This window comes from Punica granatum, chromosome 1, assembly GCF_007655135.1.
Source record: "Punica granatum isolate Tunisia-2019 chromosome 1, ASM765513v2, whole genome shotgun sequence".
NCBI classification, from domain to species: domain Eukaryota; kingdom Viridiplantae; phylum Streptophyta; class Magnoliopsida; order Myrtales; family Lythraceae; genus Punica; species Punica granatum.
In genome coordinates this window covers 14,690,555-14,712,260 of record NC_045127.1, presented here as the reverse complement: position 1 = coordinate 14,712,260, position 21,706 = coordinate 14,690,555, and the positions used below count along the sequence as shown (strand labels likewise).

Below are 21,706 nucleotides of genomic sequence, written 5' to 3'. Positions count from 1 at the left end.
ATTAAAGAGAGATTTGATCCCCGAGTGATAAAGCACCGATCGTGCATGATATTATATGATGTGATGATGAACCTTCGAGATTTGTTCTCTCTGTAGGTAAAGGATGTGAAGAAATCGAGAGACAAGTAACACCCGACCAGCTGACAAGTGCCCTGCCACCTGGTACCTTAAGCTTCCCAACTCCTGACACGTGTCCCCCCTTCATCCCTATCTGCCTACACAGTCTACATATATAAACTCTTCACTGTCAACCCTTCCAGGAAGAAGAAGAAGAAGAAGAAGAGCAGCTGAAGCTAATCTAGAGAGAGATAGTGGTAGAAGAGCAAGTTTGCGTGTATTCTCTCTGCGAAGTGAAGTATTGGAGGGTTTTGTTGCTGAAGAGAAGAGATGGCAACCCTGGGGAGGACCGTGGCCGGGCCACTGCTGTTCCTTAACTTCGTCATGTACCTCATCGTGATCGGGTTCGCGAGCTGGTGCCTCAACCGCGTCATCAACGGCCAGACCAATCATCCCAGTAAGTTGATATATATCCATATCCAAAGCTCCTCCTTCAATTCGTCTCATTTACTGAAGATGGTTGGGATGGTTGAGTAGCCTATTTCGAACTCACTTTGAGAGCTTAAAACTCTGCAGTAGCGTGACCTATTTTGACATAGTTGTTGTTGTGCAGGTTTTGGAGGCAACGGGGCGACCATGTTCTTCCTTATCTTTGCGCTGCTGGCGGGGGTGATCGGGGTGGTATCGAAGTTGGCAGGGGCCAGCCATGTAAGGGCGTGGAGGAATGATAGCTTGGCAGCAGCTGGGTCCTCTGCTCTCGTTGCATGGGCCATCACTGCTCTTGCCTTTGGGTAATGCTTTACCATTACTTTAAAAAAATTAGGTTCAGAAATTTGGGTTTAATGACTGCGAAGTGTCCTTTTTAAACTAACTATTTGAGAAATACATACACGCGCGCACGCACGGAAAAAAGAAAAAGAAAAAGAGAACTATGGCTATTGAGACAAATCTCCAGCTCTCTCTCTCTCTCTCCCTGTTTTTTTTTTTTTCGATTGTTGAGCTTCTTTTTTCCGATTGTAGAGGAAGCCCAGCTCTAGTACGAGAAAAGCTTTTTTCGTTATTTTTTTGGTTTTCATCGCGTGTCCTTTAGCTTTTCTCTTTTTGTTTTTTTCATTTTTTTTCTGATTATCAAGGTGATTTCAGGCTATTTCAGTGTGATGAAATATAAATTAAAGTACGAATAGGTTTATTGAATATTAAATTTGAAATTTCTTAATTAACACATACGAGAGCGAGCGTGTATCGTTACATTAAACCCTTTTCCTCCCCCTCTTTTTGCCTTTTTGGTCTTTTAAGAATGCTCGTCTTTTTTCCCTTATTGTTCTATTGCAATATTCCAGAGGGTGAGTAGATTAATCTATGAAATGTTTTTTTTCCCCTTGTTATATTGCAAAATTCCAGAGGGTGAATAGATTAATCTGTGAAATGTGACGACGGATGTATAGGGATGGAATAGTGTTCAAAAAATTGAGTATTCAACAAGATGGTGCTGTAGCACAAAGGTTTTAGAGGTGCCCACTTTCCAATTTAACGAGAAAGTTCTATACATAGTCGGCAGTAATATCACAAGTCAATAAGAAATTTTTTAATATCTATTGGTTTTTTAAAATATTGAAAAAAAGTTTCTTAAGATTTTTCAAGAGAGTTTCTTAGATTTTTTTCTGTGTCTAGTAATACAATGTCATGTAATATATTTGTTACATGAAATATTTTTTCCGATCTAACCGCATGTAATGCGGTGTGGATTAGTACAGATGATGTATATGATTTATATCCTAAGGTTATATTCACGGAAATTTGGTTTTGTGTAGGTTGGCATGCAAGGAGATACACATAGGAGGGTGGAGAGGTTGGAGACTTCGGGTGTTGGAGGCCTTCATCATAATCCTGACCTTCACCCAACTTCTCTACATCCTCTTGCTCCACGCCGGCCTCTTCAGCAGCCGCTACGGTCCTGGCTACAGGGATCCCGACTATACTACCGGGGTGCCCGGGGATCCCGTGTCCAAGGGAACGACCGCCGCACCTAGAGTCTAAATAGCACTTTGCATAATCATCCTGTTTCCCGCTATTATGCAGTTGTAATTTTTGTGTTTATCGCGTTTTCACGATGTACGAGGATCTTCTTGGTATGTGGTTGGTATATGTCCTTGTCGTACTGTGTATGAATGTTGGATATTCGTTGCGTGTAAGTTTTATTTTGTGCTCCTGTTTTGGGCCTCTGATTGTTCCTGGCGGACTCTTGCACTGACGCTGTTTAAAAACTTCTTAGTATTTTTTTTCCCCTTTTGGTATTGTTTCAAGTTGAGTATGAAAATGTTCTTAATTTTGTTAATTTAAAAGATTTGTTCTTGCTGCAGGGGAAGTTTATCTTTACAAATCTTTTACTGCGTCCTCAGTTGTAGTTCAAATATAGCGGATGGGACTTTTTATTTATTTATAAATATTTATTTCCTCTTCTACCGAAAAGAAATATATTTATTTATACCCTCGGTTAGTTGATTTTCTGATACGAAGTATCAGATGGGATTACATCAAATTGACATGTCCAATAATTCACATTCGATTACTGAAAACGACTTTCTAATGTTTTATATTACTAGTAGGCAAACGCTTGCCTTGCCATACTGTGTATGAATGTTGGATATTATATCCTCGGTTAGCAGCTTTTTTCTTTAATATTACGAGAGACTCATAATAATGGGAGATTCATAATTTAATACAAGGAAATTGAAAGGAAATCTATATAAATGGCACATACAGTTTCAATGATGAGAATCGAAGAAGTTTCAATGATGAGAATCGAAGAACTTGGAACTTTTTAGATTATCAGTTTCAATGATGAGAATCGAAGAACTTGGAACTTTTTAGATTATCAGGCGAGATTGTGTCTTTTTCAGCAATTCTTTTTTTATTCGTTTGATCATTTCACAAAAACATGAGTTGCCTTCTATTATTCCATAATTTACAGATCCAAAATATACCCAAAATATACCAAAGTCCAGCTCCCTTCGCTCATTGAGATCTTTATTCTTAATAATCTAACCAGCAAATCAGGAAACAGATATAAAAAGTAAGACACAAATGTTTTGCTAAGCCGGAGATTAGTTGCACCTATGGTTATGAAATATCTTGGTAAACTATAAAAGATAATCTGCCTAAAAACGTGGTGATGTTGCAGATGCATAAGGCTGAAAAGGGGGTGCTTGAAACATGCACTGAGGAACTCAGGCAATCCAGCATAAAGCATGAAATTTACAGACAGAATCCTTCATTCGTGCAGTCGACAGACCTTCAAACAGTCTATCATGCACTTCTATCAAACCTGGACCCACTAATAATAACTATGCATAACATCTAGCTAATCTAATCTATCGGACACCTTAACAGATCTGAAGGGTTGATAGGGGGGTGGGGGGGAAGAAATCCTTTAGCTAGAGTTCTGCCTCTAGCTAACCGAAGAAAACAGGTAAGAGAGGAACATGCCAAGACTCGGGAATAAAACCTGGCTTGTAATACAAGTAGCTAATATTAAAGCATAGGGGAACGAAGGGAAGCTTCAGGTATACTATGTACACAACGCAAAACAGAGCCAAAAGCTAAATGATGTAACTGAAACAAGGTGAGACATAAGTTCATGGCAGCCCTACAAATGGCATGCACAAGGACAACCTAAAGAGGCCGATGGGAGTTTAGATTCAAAGGAGGAAATCTAAGGTAGGAAGGTCATATATTTTATAAAGCAATATGGCATGCATTAAGAAAATGTATCTGTAAGGATCAGAGCACAGTGTAAAGAATGAAAGATGGCAGTGGCGTGATGATTTCTGCGTACAATAGCAAAACATAATACTCAGGACCATTTGAATTCTAGGAGAGAGCAAGTACAAGACAAATTGAACAGAGAAAAGATTAAAGAAAGACGTGGAGAAGCAAAATCCCACGTTAGACAGGAGCTACAGTGGCATAGACATCAAAATAGAACCCGGATCTCTATTTATATTTCAAAAAAAAAAAACAAAAAAAAAGAGCAAGTATACTGTAAAATTTAGGACAAAAGTCATAGGGAAAAAGAAAAGGCACAACAGAGTGTACCAGGGTTGCTAGCGGATGAGAAGAGGAGTAACTGGCAATGACGGAAAGTGACCGCGGCAAAGCCTCTGCCAACAGCAATTACACGGGCCTTTGCCGTTGGTCTTTGTTAACAACCACTCTGCTCCTCTTTTCTTCAAGTGTAAATCGAGCATATCAATTGAAATCATGCAGGTGCGAGTTTTTTCTTTCTCTTAGAAGGCATAAATAAAGAAGACACGTGAAAAATAAGTAAATTATAGAGTAGATTGAAAACTAACGTATACATGCCAGCATACAAAATAATTAGAGAGGGAGAATGGAATACAAGTAACAGCCTGAGTAGAAGACTCTTAAAAAATATATATTGCAAAACCAAAAGGCACACGATTAGGCCAACTGGCAATGAAAACTACAACAACATAGAAGTAAAGACACTCTGCAGGGACGAGAAGAGGCACAAGCCACAAAAGCAGGATATTTTGGTTGGGGGGGTTGGGTGGCGAAACATGTAATAGGCAAGCACATACCAAAAGCAAAACACAAACAACCAACAGCGAAATGCAAAACCAATGGAGTGAACGCCTATAAAAGCTGTAATATAGCAAAGCTCATAACATGGCGGCAAAGCGATGACACTGCAGTTCGGGATATGATATAAGGCACCATGAAGCAAGAGAAGACCAACTATGGATGGCTGATTATAAAAATGGATGGTGTGCAGGGGTTTAAACAAATGAATTTTCTGATTTTCGGTAGAAACTTCAATCAGCATGTCTTAAGCCCATGTTCCTTGCTAACAGAAGATGCCATATGTAAGAGTATCTTGATGTTCTTTTCCACTTTGAATGGCATCTAAGGAGATAGCTTATACACAGCTTGTTTTCTTTCTTTTTCCTTTTCAGATGAAAGATACAGATACAAAGTAGCTCACCTCAGGCCATCACATTTAACGTTGGAGGAGGTGAACAAGAACGATGGACTCGCACATATTATACCAAGAAAATTAACTCACATGGATTCTAGTAATAATGATTAAAACAAGAGAAAGATAAAGAGACGGCAGGTAAGAGCAACCATAGAAAAAAAAAAAAGAAACGGATGTAAATGATTTCAAAGTCGAAAAGCATAGGACTGAATGGAAGATGTCGAGAGCTCTTGTACTGTAATCAGGTTTCACAGATAAAACTAAATTTCGGCCGAGCAGTAGCTTTCTAAAACTGGCTACGATTCCTTGATGTCTTGAAAGGTAACAATATGAAACACCTGGAATCCAATTGGATGAGCATTCAAGCAAGACTACTGATTTCCGAGAAGATGATTATTTTTCTTAATTCAAGCACATAGCAAAGACAAAGTTTGTCCCATTCTAACTCAGTTCAAGCAGGATGCTGCTAATAGGCACACAATGGATTATAATCCATGTATTTAGAACTCTTGGAACCATGACACTGCAAAAGTGTCCGACACTATTTGACCCCCAAAGAACTGGATTGGCGTGGAGTTCTGGTGAGGTCATTGTAGCCTTTTGGGGGTCGATATTAGTGCCTGATCTTCATTCACACAAGACAAAAGTTATTTTGTTGTGACAAAGACTGAAACACAATAATGATAAAATGCAGGAAAAGAAAAGGAAATAATGTCACTGTAAATATTTTAACATCATATTAGTGGATGCAATCTCATTACATTTTATGTTAAGTAGATTGAGCGAATGCATAGCTTTGTTAGCTAGCAACAATGGCATGTCCAAAGTGGTAGCTTATATCTCCAGACCTAAGAAATTTTCCAATAAAAATCGACGTCAATTTGATCATATAGGGAGCAATGCAAGAACAGGAATCTCAATCTCTAAACAAAATTAAAGAATCAATATGCTGAATTGCTTGAAAAAGAATAGTAGAGATGGACATGGAAATTCATGTGATGGGAGGAGGAGAAAAATTAGAGCATAATGAACATAAAAGTTGGGAGAGAAATTATTGTTCCAGATATGAAACTTACAGTCACATTCTATACGGGCTAGCATATTGCAACACTTATCGAAAAATAACATACTAAAAGAGTAAAACCAAGCAGAGTTATTTCCGAAAAATTCCTCCTAATTAGTTGATCTCGAAGTTCGTGGTAACAAAATAACAAATATAGAGGGTGAATATAGCTAACCTGTGCTTGGGGTACAGAGAAAACCAAGTGATGAAATTTGTTCAACAGTGTCTGATGCCGAAAGCAATGGGAACCCCGAGTGCGTAATTGAAAAAAAAGAAATTCGAAATCTGTAAGAAAGAACATTTATACCATTGATTAGTGTTAAAACATATTTTCACAATCATTCCATGGTCTATAAGATTTGCAAAGCAACAAGAATACCTCAACCCACCAAAGAAGTCTTTCTAAAACACACTGCTCTATAAATAGACTGCTTACACTGATACCGGGATTCATCTGGTCGTCCTATGTTTTGATCTAGCAAAGGGCTTTTGGACCACGCGTAGCATTACTATCGGTAGGGCGAGCTACATTATTTAGTCAAATGAGATCTGGTAGCAAATGCAACAAAATAAATACCAAAGTGCCTCAGCAGTATAGGAGTACAAAGAGCATTGCTACAAAGTAGAGTTATTTTTTGGAAAATTATTTTTTTTAAGCTAAAATATTATCCTTTCACGGAAAATGTAACAGAAAATGCAAGAAATAAGGGGAATCAATTAATAAAAAGAAGAACTGACTTACTCCTTAGAGTGAAAGGATGCCCATCTGTGTGTGAACTTAGAGATAATTATCTCTCTTCTTCTTCCTGCATTTCCGATTGTATTGAGGACTCAAAGGAAAATATCTACCAGATTGGTTGTAGTACATAGATGTACTGAAAAAATGTAATAACTGAAATATGACAAACTAATTTAATTTAACTTATAACTTTACTATTAAAATTAAAACAAAATTTCAACTTCACACTAATAACAGCACCTAATATACATAGTGGAATAAGAATAAACTTCATCGGAAAATTCAATTTGTTTGATGCCCTTTCCCCTCTAGGAGAAAATGAACCTAAACAATCACATCCAGTAGTCTGAGAGTTTGAATTAAATTCAATAAGCGGGAAGCAAACATGGAGAGAAATAAAACAAACCGCATAATCTACCCTGAAGCATAGGAAGGAACTATCTTAAATGAGAGGCCAGTAGGGGATGGTTACCTGGATGCGAACATCTTTGGGGCATGGGTAGGAGCAAAGAAAACTGTCATATGCAATTCGTAGAACACTTTGCAGGCGTAAATTGGGACTGAATTGCGAAAGAGTGAACAAAAAGCATCTGAACAGAGGACGAGCAAGCAAACATGGGGCCATTCTATGAGAAATAGTTTGAGCAACCCCAGTGGATGAATGGATGCAACTCAAAAAAGGCACAAGCTTATAGGGAAAATATGACACTTTGGGGGAGAGGGCCCAAGGACTGTGGAATTAGGAAGCTGCCACGGGCCAAGCTTGGAGTGGAGGCTGATCGAAAAGGCAAATCTTGGGAATGCAGCAGTGGGCGATGGCTGCAGGAGGGGGAGGCGGGAGACCGAATTGGTGGAATGCCTCAAGAAACCAGTGTCGTGCGTGCAAGCGCGGCGACATCGGATGGGCTGAAGAGACCGCTGCATGGGAAACGAGGTGGTCGAAGCAGTTGGACTTGGCGGGAGTGGCCTGTTTTATGCTTCGACGAAACAGTGGCGTCTCTTGAAGAGACTACGAGCCTGTTTGAAAACCAAATGTTGCTCAACTCTCAATCCTGGTTTACTACAGGACAACATTGCCAGCAAAATTCCTTCATGTGGGACCCAGGCGTTGCAGCACATGTACGACGGTCAACAATGGAGGGCGGTTGAATTTTTTTGCTGAGCTCCAACCTGTTCTTAGTTCTAAGAATTGGAATGTATCCGAAGGTGTTGATTTTTTTATTCAAAAATTGTCTTTAACATTTTTTCAGGTTCAAAATTTTTTCCTTTACTTTTTCAGCTTTCCTTGGCATTTTGCTACATGAAAATGTCGTCACTTTTCAAGGTCAAGTATACACTTTCGCACATTTGACAGATTAAAGTAAGCACGTTAAAGAAACGTACAAAAGTTATTACATACATTCATATTTTTCATTCAATAAATAAGACAACTCCTAATACAATATGTAAGTGCATGTCATCACACTCATCTCTCTGTACACCATAACCGATTAGCGATACGATCGCATACAGCGTTCATTTCGGCGCTACTCATATCTATATCCACTCTATTTCCTTCTTGTAGTGGAGGATTGCGAAATTCATTGTAATCCATCCACGCATCGTCGTACTCTAGAATTAATCTGTCATGGTAATTATTACGGCGAATAAAATTATGCAAAACAAAACATGCAAGGACAAGTTGTCCTTGTGTATACGGTATGAAGTTCGTCATTAAAGTTAGTATGGCGAATCTCTTTTTCAAAATACCGAAGCAACGTTCGATTACATTACGCACTGACGCATGGCGCTGATTAAATAGCTCTTTTTCCGTTGTTGGCGGATTTTGCCGAGGAAAATCACTCCGGTGGTACCGTTCCCCTTTGTACGAAGCCAAATATCCTAGTATATTTGGAAATCCTGCATCAACAACATAATATTGTTCTGCAAAGAATATAAGGAAAATTAGAGTTAATTAAATTAGAGTTGCAATTTCATAGAAAACCGTTGCATGTATAAGCAAATACTCACGACCACACGGTGCTGGAAAACCTTCCACTGACGCAGCTTCGGAAAATATTCGTGAATCGTGTGCGGAACCCTCCCAACTCGTCATCACGTATGTAAACATCATGTTGCGTGAACAAGCAGCCAATACATTTTGAGATATCTCGGCATTTCGATCGCGATAAGGTACTCTGTTCGCCTGTGGCACGCATGCAGCGACATGGGTTCCATCGATAGCTCCAATACAATGCTGCATGACAAACGCATAATTATATGTACCGAACATAGTATGCCGAAAACAGTTTTCTATAGTATGAAATTAGCAGAAAACATACCCTAAAGAAACGCCACCTTTCATCATTTTCAATTTCCGGCTGGACAGAAACGTTCCGTGGTGTTATAAAATCTTGTGATAATTGTTGTATTCCGCGTGCAATTTTTTTGATAAATCGTGACACCGTCTCCTTCGAGTGTTGGAACCTTTCTGCCACCATTGAAAATCGCATACTGTGTGAAATAACTAACAAGAACATACCGACTTGCTCTTCCACTGTGATACCTCTACTGGTATCTGTGATGCCACACCGCAATCGAAGTGTGTCTCATAGATTTCTAAACACGTAAGGTTCCATTCTGAAACTTTCGAAGCACCAAACATCACTCCCTAGTAGTTCAACAATGTACTGTCTTCCTTGAAGTGCTGAATTTCTACAAGGCCTGTTACGTGGAACGGGATCATCGAGCTGATCATATTGCATCATCAAGTAGAAGAACGCCCATCGCCTACTGTCAGGATCGTCGTTACTAGAGTTATTGGCATAGCTCGAAGACGACGCATTACGAGACATGCTGTTTGACAAATGATCGCCTGTCGGTGTGGACATAAGATCACGAACACTTCGTTAACAGTGAAACACATTAATCATAATCATTGAATTGCAAACAGAAAATCATCAACAAAACAAAACACACAAAACAAACAAGAGTTCAGTCATTTAAAAAAAACCATAGTCAGATAGCCAAATAAAAATTAAAATGGGTTCACAGATTCTTCAAGTATGAGGAAGCTGCATTATCCATTCTTGTCGGTCGTCCTCCTTGAACCACATGAAAAGCCTCCGTGCTCCCGGATCAAGGAGGGCGTTGGCGACTTTCACATACAGGGAGTGAGGGATTCTCGATTTCAATTTTGCCAACTCCTCAAGGGCTTCCTCGATGCTATTCTTCTCAGGTTTCTCAGGGCTCGTTACCGACTTGCTTCTCTTTGCCGACGGTGGGGTGTTCTGTGGCTGCGGCTTCGTGTAACTCTCCCTAAACAGGTCCATGCATTCCTGCATTTGTGAACTCTTGCTTAGACGTCTTTTCGGCGCTCTACGTCGAGACTCGGTTATCATGGGCTCTACCTGAACATGGACGAGGTCGTCACTGTCATCGGAGCCTTCTTCGAGGTCGACATGTTGTTTCCCCTTCCCCTTCCCCCTTGATAAGAATTCCTCATTTAATCGGCGTTCTTCTTCTAACGTTGGAGGTGGATCGGTCGAGGAGATGCGCAGAGCACCGGTAGCCACTGAAGAACTAAAGAGTTGCTTCTGCAAATCGTAGTGGTTGCAGCCCTTGCTCCGAAATGCCTTGTATGCCCTGTTCTTCTATACAATGAAGTACGACATGACTCAAAAAAGATCAGTGACAATTCATTCAAAACAACCTTAGAAGCCGAACAAACAATTTATGAGAATGTACCTTTGCAAACATATCCCAAACATCTTGGTCGGCTGTGATGGTGTTTGTGTCTGCATCCCACCCAACGCTTGTATGCCTAACTATTTCAAAGAATCGGGTGAAATTGGTCTTCATTCTCTGATGCTTGTCCTTTACCTTCTGCAAACACAGCTGTTGTTCTGGAAATAGATTTACCATCTCAGCTGTAATCTCCTTCCAAGTAGTTTTCTTCCATGTTGTACTGTGTGCTCTTCTCAGCTTCTCGAGCATTATGTTTATGAAAGCGAACTCCATTTCATCACTCTAGTCGATGATGATATTTTCGCCTTTAGGAGCCATAATGCATGCACTTGGTCCAGAATAACAATTATCTAACAATGCACCTAACAATGATCTATCAGTTGCGATAAACAACAGTATGCAACACCAAACTTAGTCAGTCTTTTCCTTCTTGAAATGCAAATAACATGCATCTTCCAGTTATGACAGAAAGCACAGTAAGATGGCAACCTTGAAAACAAACAAAAATTGTGAACCAGACCAGCATGGCATCAACGCATAGTAGCGCAACCACATTAGAAGCAGTGAAATTAACTGACCATACAAGGAAGACAAGCCCAGATAGTCCGAACCACAAACCCACAACAACATGGAAACATTCTGTTAACAGATCAGGAAGAACAAGCTGATAACTTTGGCCTATTCCGGAAAGGACAACAAACAAGGCTCATTCAATCAGAAATCAGAACAGATCTATGAACCCCCACACAGGTAGGCGACATTACGGTAACAGGGCAAGGGCACCAGATGACCAAGGAGGTCTTGCTAAGCAGACAGCAATAAAATTTGCTCTACTATCAATTAGAACGTTTATTCCGATTAACTCAACAATCTTATATATCAGTAAATGCATTAATTTAGCAAATTATGCCTTAGCATGGAACCATTTTAGTAAAGTGTACAGGAGAATAGAAAAACTATTGGATTAATCGAGGGGAAGGAGGAAAAAGAAGTTCAACTGATATTGCATATAACAACCTAAGATTGGTTTTTATCTAGACATATATTTCGCAAGGAAAGTTAATTAAATCCTCTGATATATATAAAATGATCCACTGCTTCAATTTTGTAATCAGAACTGCAAGTATACAGTCTGCAGAGAAGGAAAGGGAGAAGGCAATGGGGGCTATTAAACCGAAGGCGATAACAGTTTTATCACCGTCGAATTCCATAAACTCTTGCAATCAGAAATCATTAATCGAGATAGAGATCAGAAGAATTACCTCACTATCGATGCCTCTCCAAAACAACAACTTCCTGGGCTTTTAAACCCCAACCCTGATGGAGACCAGCGAACCGGAGGGGCCCCCGACAGCGACAAAAGTCGGGAATCTCTGGCAGCAGGTGACAAAGATGACGTCCTTCGCGAATCTCTCCTGCAAAGGTCGTGCTTTTCACTGTTTTTCGCACCAAAGATGCACAGGGGCAAGATCACGGACGAACAACCTGTTTGCAGAGAACAACGTTCATAAGTCCGTAATAATCGGTGAAATTTGTAAAATCAAATCAGTAAACGGACAGTTTCCGACCGAGGAGAACAAAGAAATTTCTTCGATTTCGGCCGATGCGCACAAAGCTCAGAAGGAAGAAGGGATCGATGCAGGAAGGATGAGGGGATGAAGAGGAGCGGCAGTGTCTTTACTCAGCTTCAACGGCTCTCTAGCTTGACACCGACAGGGGCCAAAAAAAAAACATATATTATATGCACTAGTCAAACTAACCAGCAGATCTGGGACCCACGGGTACATATGCATGTTGCGGCCAATTTTGTTTTTTTGCTAGTTAAACAGAGCAGAGTTGAACCCATGCTCATTTGCCAAACAAACCCTACAGAATTGAAGGGTAGGGGTATTTTTGGAAATAGAAAAATACTGGGAACGTCACATATTTATTAGGTAGAGAGATAGAATTAGATTTGGAAAAATTATATATTTGGTCCTCTAAGTTTGTTTACTTTTATGTTTTAATCCTTTTTCTATTTTATTATCATTTAGATCATATACTTTTGAATGCTTTTTTATTTCACTCCTTTTCTTTTTTCTTGATTTGATTTCGTCCAATATCTTTGATTGTTTTTCTATTTAGATCATTTTATCAAAATAGTTATTAAGAAAAAATGTAATTTTGGTCCTCCATTTTTTGTTACTATTCCTTTTGTCCTAATTCGTTTTTTTTCGTCAAATATTGCCTCAACGCTGAACTTCATACCAACATGACATATCTTGAAATAAAAATTACCTTTTCATTCTTTTCAATCCACCAAAAACATTTACTTTTTAAAATTACAGAAATTAATAATAGATTAAAATAATAACATGAAGTATATGAATCTTCTCGAAGTTGAGGAATAAGTAATCTCAACTCGAGTGATGCTAACCGTTAAATGAAGGATGATAACTAGAGAAGGAGAGAGGCGATGGTAGGAGACGACCCCAAGCACCACCATCCTAGGAGAGGTCACCATAGGTCTATAGATCTATCAACATTTCTCTTTGCAATCACAATAATCATTGTGCTTTATGACATCATTCATTGCATCACAAGCATGATTGGTGGCTATTGAGGTATAATTGCCTCTATTTTTTCGACATTTTTCTATTTCTTTGCTTGCAAATTCCAATACTGATGGTTCTAATGTAAACTGCCCCTGCCGAGATTGCGTGCAACCTAAACGCTCGCTCCCTCTCATTAACTCTAGTAGGTTCATGATTTTGCTTTTATTATTTTAATTTATTTGTTAAAAAATTAAAAGACATTTTATCTCTAAAATGTTGTGTGAGCATTTTTATGAAAAATTAAGTGGTAGAATTATAAGAATAAAACATCTAGTATTAAGAAAAAGATGAATTAGAAAAAGAATTAGGATAAAAAGGTAGCTATAAAAGATTAAGGATCAAATTAAAATCTCTCCAATAAAAAAATTGATAAAAGGATGAAAACAGAAAAAAGTAAGTAAAGGAATTAGATGAAAATGTACCAAGAAAACGGAAAAGGACTGTAACAGAAAAGTATCAAAAATTATAGGATGTAAACGATAAAAAAAATAGACGAAGGACTAAAATAGAAAAGCAACTAAATGTAGATGACGAAATGTATAATTTTTCCTAATTTTTTTTTCAAAATTCGTAATACATTAATAATGAAACTAGAGAAAATTTTAAAAAATTTCTGTCAGCAATCTGAGCATTATGAGATCTTCAGATGGACCCACCTCAACTCCTCCTTCATGTGCTTAGATATGAATTTCAACACATTTAAACCTGCAGGTCGCTCAATAGATTTCCTTTTTCTTTAACAAAAATTGATAGTCAACATATATGAATTTTAAATTAATATAGATAAAAAAACTAAAAAAAAGGAAGTCACATTAGTAAAATCATTATGATAACAAACAAATACGTATATTCTAGAGATATATATAGAGCGAATAATATATTTATAAAGAGACCGTAATTGTGTAATTTGTCGAGGTGCTCAAGAAAAGTGGAGATATCGCGTCGAAATGTAGAAAAAAGTATAGTCAATAGAAAGATGATGGATATGAGATGAATTTTGTTGGGTATTTATAAAGAATTTAGCACATAGAACTTGAAAAATATCATGTATTCTAAGGAGCTGTTTCCAATTATACCGAGAAAACTTTTCAAAAAGCTTTTACTTATATATTATTACGTGAAAATCATTTCGATAAATTTCTAATATTTTTTTAATATAACACCAATAAAATAAAATATAATTCATTTAACTAAAATTAAAAGGTCATTTTCACTTGGATGTGAGAGTTATCAATTATATGGATTCAAGCAAATGAGGCACATTTTGTTGAGAGCTGAGTTATCAAATGGAGCTTTTACATTTCATGTTCGGTTTTTATATATTATAATAAATATTTATTACAAATAACAATCCACCTAGTTGACCACATTGATTTACTACGAAAGAACGAAACTATTTCGCTCCTCTTATTTATTTATTTATTTACTTTTTTTGGGTTGGGGGTTTGGGGGCGGTTGAAGGGGGTGGTTTAAATTGCTCTTTTAATTTTCATCAAGTCTACTGACCTGCAAATCTTTTGGGAATAAAAAATTGAAAAAGGAAAAGAGAATGGCTACGAGAACCGGAAGTTTGTGCAAGCCCGCAAACAAAGGCCTTCAACGATTTAGGCCTCGGAAGTGGGGAAATGGGGGGTGATGGCAAGGCTCGGACGTTCGAGACCGATATGTCAAAGGTCCCTTAAGGAGACACAATATAATATGATATACTCGTCACACGTAATATATCTTTTCCTTCTTTGAGGTGCTTTTACTCCCATCTCCCTCTCCTAGTGGGTATAGTCGTTTTTCTTTTGCAAAATTTTTTAAAATTACAATGTTTATGTTTTACTGACCAAAAAAACGAATTTATTTAAGGACGACCTTGTGTTACTGCACTGGTGAGATACGCCAATAACCCCTCAAAATTGAGACTCCAATAACCCCTAAAACGATTTCGGTGGTTGATTTGGGGAGGTCGGGGCGTCACCAATGGCACCACCTCCACGCCCTATAAATAGCTGATTGCCAATGGTCTACGTTGACCCTAGGTAGAACTCCATGGAGTCGGTCCTTTTTATTTTTATTTTCTTAAAATTTATTTTCATATCCAAACAATCGCTTGTCAAAAGATTTTACGATAATTCTAATGTCAAGATCAAAACAGATTAATTCTATCGCATTGAGAAATATTATATATACAAATGAATTAGAACGAATGTGAAAAATTATTGGAGGTTGAGGACCAAAGCAGTGTTTTCTTTTTATTATGTCGATATGTTCAATGTTAAGGATAAATGAAACCTTATCAAAGACCTTTATTATACTACAGCATTCGGGCATATCATATGAAACTGGTTCTCTTCTAAATTTTTTTCCTCTCTGCACCTCCAAAAACAAAGATCTAGAACCAAAAGAAATGCAACAAGAATATCACGGATTTCTTTCTGCAGTGCAAGAAGCGGAATTTAATTCTTCTGAACCTTTCGTAGGAGTTTTAACAAATTTCTCCCCCTTCCTGTAAGGGAGGAGACGCAAAAGAGAGAGAAAACGAATAAGGGAAAGACGAGCATGCACTGCCACCGTTCGGCGGTCTAAACTAAATAATCTCTTGAACTATTCCAAATAGGGTTTGTCCAACCTATGCGGCTATGCGCTAAGGGCATAGGTTAATTAATCATTGCTTGTCTTATTTAATCAACTTGATCATCCAATGAACATATCTACATTTTTCAGTACCTGAAGTACCTCTTTTATTAACTTTAGAAACAATTCATCTCTAATTAAACCTCTCATAATTACTAAACTTAATAGTTACAATATTATAATATTAGAATACGTTGTTAGCCAATGCTCAGTTGGTTGGTATCGTCGACGAATCAGAAGTGTCGATCCACCATGCATTTCGGGAAGGGAACTCTTGCACGGATTGACTTGCCCGTCGGGCCATCTCCCTTCCATTTGGCATTAATTTTTTTTTTTATCACCAGCTCCTAATGCCTTAGGCAATTTGTTGTTAGGCGATATGTTGGGAGTTGCTACTCCCCGTTTCTATCCCTTTTAGTTTCTTGTAGGGCTTGCGCGGTTAACTTACCAAAAAAAAAGTCCTAAAACCTTTATCCATGAACTCTGAATAAACACTAAAACCCTAAATCCAATAATCCTAATTCTAAAATCCTAAAACCTTAACCCTGAAATCCAAATCTTAATCTTAAACCCTAAATAAATGCTAAAACAATAAATTCTAAAGCCCTAAAAGCCTGAAACCCTAATGACTAAACTCTAGAGCCCTAAAAGCCTGAAACCCTAATGATTATACTAGCTCTCCTGCACATGCTGCGAATTCAAGTATTGATTCAATTATCTAGTGGGTAAATTGCACCGGTCGTCCAAAATGTTATACAAATGTTTCATGATGGTCCAAAAAGTTTTTTTCGCTACATGATGGTACAAAATGTTTCAAAGTTGTTTCATGATGGTACAAACCGTCAACACGAGCTGACGCCGTTAACATTTTGCTAACGTGGCGCGTCCTATGTGTCACTTTTGTTACGTGGAACCAATCATAGTGCGCCACGTCATTTAAGACAAAATAAAATTTTAAAATGTCCAAAAAAATACAAAAAATAATTAAAAAATTACAAAAAAAGAGTAAAAATTTTGGAAAAAAAGAGAAAATTTTTTGAAACAAATAAAAAATATTTTAAAATTTTGAAAATTATTTTAAAATATTTCAAATTTTTTTAAAAAAATATTAAAAATACAAAAAAGGGTAAAAATTTTGAAAAAAATAAAAAAAATTATTTTAAAATTTTTAAAATTTTGAAAATTTTTTTGAAAATTTTTTATTTTTTTAAATAATTTTTTATTTTTAAAAATAATTTTATAAAAATTTAAAATTTAATATTAAAATTATTTAAAATTTACCCTTTTTAAAAATAAAAAAAAATTATTTAAAAATTTTAAAAATTTTAAATTTTAAAAAAAAAAATTAAAAAATTTTCAAAATTTTGAAAATTTTAAAATAATTTTTTTTTTTATTTTTTCTAAATTTTTACTCTTTTTTGTATTTTTTTATATTTTTTGAAAAAAATTAAAAAAATTTAAAATTTAAAATAATTTTAAACTTTTCAAAATTTTAAAATATTTTTTATTTTTTTCAAAATTTGTACTCTTTTTTTTGTATTTTTAAATTTTTTTTGTATTTTTTTTGTATTTTTTGTATTTTTTTGGACTTTTTAAAATTTTATTTTGTCTTAAATGACGTGGCGCATTATGATTGGTTCCACGTAACAAAAGTGACACATAGGACGCGCCACATCAGCAAAATGTTAACGGCGTCAGCTCGAGTTGACGGTTTGTACCATCATGAAACAACTTTGAAACATTTTGTACCATCATGTAACGAAAAAAACTTTTTGGACCATCATGAAACATTTGTAAAACATTTTGGACCACCGGTACAATTTACCCATTATCTAGTATACATTTGTTACTTTTTAATTAATTTATGAATCTTGATGTCTGTGAAGCTGGCTATTATCTCTTTGGCGGTGATCATGGGTGATTTCTTTTTTCACCAAAAAAAAGGGTAATTTTTTTATTTTTATTTTGCCATATATATATATATATATGTATATTTAGGATATAACTATTTTATTGTTTTTACAATAAGGTTGGCCTTAGGAAATCTTATTCGCGGTTACAATATCGACAACGCCCTTATATAATGGCAAATTCCACAATTGAAAATCAAATTCTTTTCTATGGTGGGACGTTAGTTTTTTTGTAATCCTTTCAATATTAAAGACAAAATTCTAACCCATGAATCTTTTAATGACATCACATATCTATCGGGCCACATGTAAAGTACAATAAAATTAGAGGACCGGTTATGTGTCAATTGCGTGTTATTGATGTGTCCATAAATTAAAACTTGCTTATATGTTGATGATATGCCGCTAACTTGTCCGGATTATATAAAATCCATTTTCTATAAAAATCGATTTTTATGGTCTAGTTTGGTGACGTGACAATGATGAGTGACGAGGTAAAATGTAATTGATACATGTGACGAGAAGATTCGGGAACAACAGTATAGTATTATAGGCGGAAATTGTGAAATGAAAATATAAAGGATTAGAAATACTTGGGACAAATATGTAAATAATGCACGGATGAGATTGAAAGTTCGTGATATCTAATGGCCGAAATTAATATTCTATCATAGAACACAAGTTGGAATTTCATTGTAAAATTTACCTTATATAATAGTATAAGATAAGTGAGAACCTACTTTTTTTTTTTTTTACTATACCGGCTGTTTTCCAAGATTTGCAAAAGTACCTCATGAGGAAGGATGCTGGCATGTACGAGGTTGCCGACGATATGCTCTATGGCGGTGAGTGCCAGTGACAGAACCGCCACCTCTCTACTTCCCTCCCCCTATTTTTCTTCAATTTCAAAGAGAGAGAGAAAGAGGGAGAGAGAGGGGCAGATTTGCAGTAGTGGTAGGCACGATCCCAGTCCCCACCACCTAGATGAGGTCGTCGACGACTTCCGTGCTTACCGTCGACCTCCTTTGTCGCGATGGCGGTCGAGATTATGGCCACCAAACTGCCTCTCTTCCTTTTGATTAAAACTTGTCTCGTCCCATTTATTTTGTATGTTTATTTTTTGGAAATATTTAAAAAGCGATTAAAAGCGAAAAATAATTAAAGGGTTGGACAATTATTTAAATATATTTTCAAATAACTTCAAACTTTTAGGCCTTAGAATTTTCCATCAATTAAATAATTTTCACTTAATCACTCTGCGTTTGATTTTTAAATAAAAGTTTTACTCTACCGAACTCAATTATATTTTTCTCAAAATTCAACGATATAATCATTATTATTTAATCTTTTTCTTCCATTTAATAATAATTTCTCACTCAAAATTTTTCATAATAATTTTTATAATCATTTTATAATAATAAATTAAATTCCCTATCTACTATATATACATATATATATATATATTTTTCATCCATCCATATATTTATCAAAATTTACAATAATTACTTTTTTTAATCTTTTCTTATTTCAAAAAGTTAAGTAGAGTCTAAAACCAAACACAAGCTTAAATACTTATTTCATTAAGATTTTAAATTTTCAACATTAAAAATTAAATGCAAGCAAACAACACCTTACTCTTGTAATCTTGGCCTTGTATAGCCACGTACTTCTGAAATCTCATTCAAAGTGTTCCACCAAACTCATAACAAAATCTCAGCTTTCTAAGAATGCTCTTGTCCCTGAAGTCCCATTTGGGTTTGTTATTTTGATCGAATTGTCTTGTGCCCTCGTAAAAATTCTATTCCACCTTAGGGGCCCCTTTTTTTCAGTGTATGGAATTTCTCTAATCTCTTTTCTCATTTTTGTTTCTTATTCTCTTTCCTAGTTGAGAGCTTCTCTCTCTAAAATTTTCCCTTTGTTGGAAACGGTCTGCCTCTCTTCGATTCTTCACCTCCATGAAAGCATTCATGGACCTTCAACTACCCAATGCATGGAAGGAATGTCAATCACCTGCAACACAAATGAATGACAATAACATCAGCATAACATGGAAGGAATATCAACTCTCTGTTAGACAAGAGAATGTCAGAAAGCCGTAATTCAACTTGCCATCGATTTCTAGATCCTACCAACAACCAAATCTTCACTGCCATTACTCCCTCAACCAACATCTTGTACTTAACCTCAAGAATACTTACCACCTTTCTTCACACCGCAACAAAATCTTCACCACAAGCAACTCCCACAGACAAGCAATCACACTTCCTCTCCACCCCTCCCAAATCCTCCCTGAATCCACAGGATACTCCACTGCCACCACCTATGGAGAACAACGACCTTGATGCCTCATTAGTCGAGATATTCTGCAACCAAATGACCATGGATCAAAGTCAAGAAGTACTCGAGCTGCAAACTAATGAAGAAGAAACGCAGGAAACACTTCCCTTAACACTCCTCATCAAGCCCTTTGGCTTCAAATCACCACCACCAAAAGTAATCATCCCCAGACTCCTGCAGGCATGGAACACAAAGAGGGGGGTTACCATAGCACCGAAAAAATTCACAGACGACATACTAACCTATCTATTCAAAGACAAGAGGGACATGAAGCATGTGGAGAGAGACCGTGTTTGGTCGGTTCAAGGAGCACACATGATGCTAGCATGCTTGGACAAGGGTTTATCATCGGAGGAAATCAAATTCGAGACGATTATCTTATGGATTCAGATCAGAGGTATCCCCCCTAAATGCTTTCAAAGCTGAATATCACCAAACTTGCCGAACGGGCGGGTAAAGTCTTGGAGATCGATTGGAAAGACACTCCCTATCTCCCGAAGTGGTACGTCACCCTGAGAGCCCTTGTTCAAATCCCAGTCGCCATGCCTCTGTGCCCTAGACGACGCATCAACTGGAAAAACGGAACGTCTACCTGGGTGTTCTTCAAATATGAATATCTTAAGACTTTCTGTTACGACTATGGCATCCTAGGCCACGACCAAGCCCACTGCACATCAGAGACACCAGAGCCATTGAATCTATACGGACTGTGGCTCCACTTTGACAACCAAACAGACCTCCTCCCCCCACAAATCACCGCAAATCCACAGATGACGACGACGAACTCCTTCCCGACCCAGTACTCAGAGTCGAAACCCCCATCTCCAACTGGCAATAGGGGCGCAAACCCCCAAAAAATCGGGCAACAGCTCAGCCTCAACAAATTTGAAACTAGCCCCGATCAGAGCCGTGGTAGCCACAACATGGAAGCAATTAATGCAGCAGGAGGAAGGAATACGGCTCAGACAAGGGCGATACTTACCGTTGGAGACTCAAAAGGGAAAGAAATCGACACCTCGGAGCTGAGCTTCCTGCGCCGCTCCTCAGATGGCGTCTGTGTCCCAGGGAGAAAAGGGAAGGGGAAGGCCTCCAGAACCTTCATTTCGACAGACACCTTGTACTCGGGCCTGATAGCCGAGCAAATCCAAGCTGAGGCCCAGTTCCAAACGGAGTCTAGCCCATACCAAAGCCCGGCAACAAACCCAGCCTACCTTAGAGAAACTCCATTCCCTTCGTCGGACAACCCAGACTGAAACCCACCCCCACACCAAAGCCCATCTTCTCACTGAAGCCCACTTCCTTCGGGAGCCTGACTATTTACCGAAGCCCAGCTCCCCACAACAGAAACAAGGGCCAAATGGAGCCCGAAGCCGAATAAGGCTCGGTTCAGTCCAGAGCCCTGACTTGGCCCCACTCCAAGGCCCACAGAATTCACAGGCCTCCTACAGTCCGGAATTTCTCAATCGGATCAGTGGCCGAGTTCCTTAGCTCTTCACCGACACTCCACAGGAAGAAGCTCTCATTACCATGCCTTTGAGGAAAAGGAAAAACGAAATGTCTTTGGAAGATTACGTCAATTTAGCAGCTCCATACTCCAGAATTTTAAAGAAAATGGCAAGAACTATAGGAGAGGAGATGTATATAGACTGGCAAACACAA

At 37.6% G+C, this 21,706-nt stretch overlaps 2 protein-coding genes and 2 long non-coding RNA genes across 6 annotated transcripts; 1 reads left to right on the top strand and 3 right to left on the bottom strand.

Annotated features, from left to right (window-relative positions):
• Positions 1–254: 254 nt before the first annotated feature.
• LOC116215326 (membrane protein PM19L) lies at positions 255–2,416 on the top strand. The gene is made up of 3 exons (XM_031550997.1): positions 255–514; positions 671–848; positions 1,869–2,416. Exons 1-3 carry the CDS (start codon positions 388–390, stop codon positions 2,092–2,094), a joined length of 531 nt encoding a protein of 176 aa, XP_031406857.1. The 5' UTR covers positions 255–387; the 3' UTR covers positions 2,095–2,416.
• LOC116215333 lies at positions 2,240–7,959 on the bottom strand. Of its 2 annotated transcripts, XR_004158447.1 has the most exons (5): positions 7,331–7,959; positions 6,862–6,925; positions 6,556–6,668; positions 6,295–6,404; positions 2,240–5,904 (listed from the first exon to the last, which is right to left on the bottom strand). It is a non-coding gene; the product is annotated as an uncharacterized LOC116215333 (long non-coding RNA). The 2 variants fall into 2 exon arrangements; XR_004158446.1 differs by having other exon boundaries at positions 2,240–6,404; positions 7,331–7,957.
• A 1,937-nt stretch (positions 7,960–9,896) lies between these two features.
• Positions 9,897–10,906, bottom strand: LOC116203711. Its single transcript, XM_031535593.1, has 2 exons — positions 10,585–10,906; positions 9,897–10,490 (listed from the first exon to the last, which is right to left on the bottom strand). Exons 1-2 carry the CDS (start codon positions 10,855–10,857, stop codon positions 9,897–9,899), a joined length of 867 nt encoding a protein of 288 aa, XP_031391453.1. The 5' UTR covers positions 10,858–10,906.
• Positions 10,907–19,341: 8,435 nt separating this feature from the next.
• On the bottom strand, positions 19,342–21,160 carry LOC116193261. Of its 2 annotated transcripts, XR_004154227.1 has the most exons (4): positions 21,030–21,151; positions 20,336–20,875; positions 19,909–20,221; positions 19,342–19,720 (listed from the first exon to the last, which is right to left on the bottom strand). It is a non-coding gene; the product is annotated as an uncharacterized LOC116193261 (long non-coding RNA). The 2 variants fall into 2 exon arrangements; XR_004154226.1 differs by lacking the exon at positions 20,336–20,875 and having other exon boundaries at positions 21,030–21,160.
• Between the last annotated feature and the right edge of the window lie 546 nt (positions 21,161–21,706).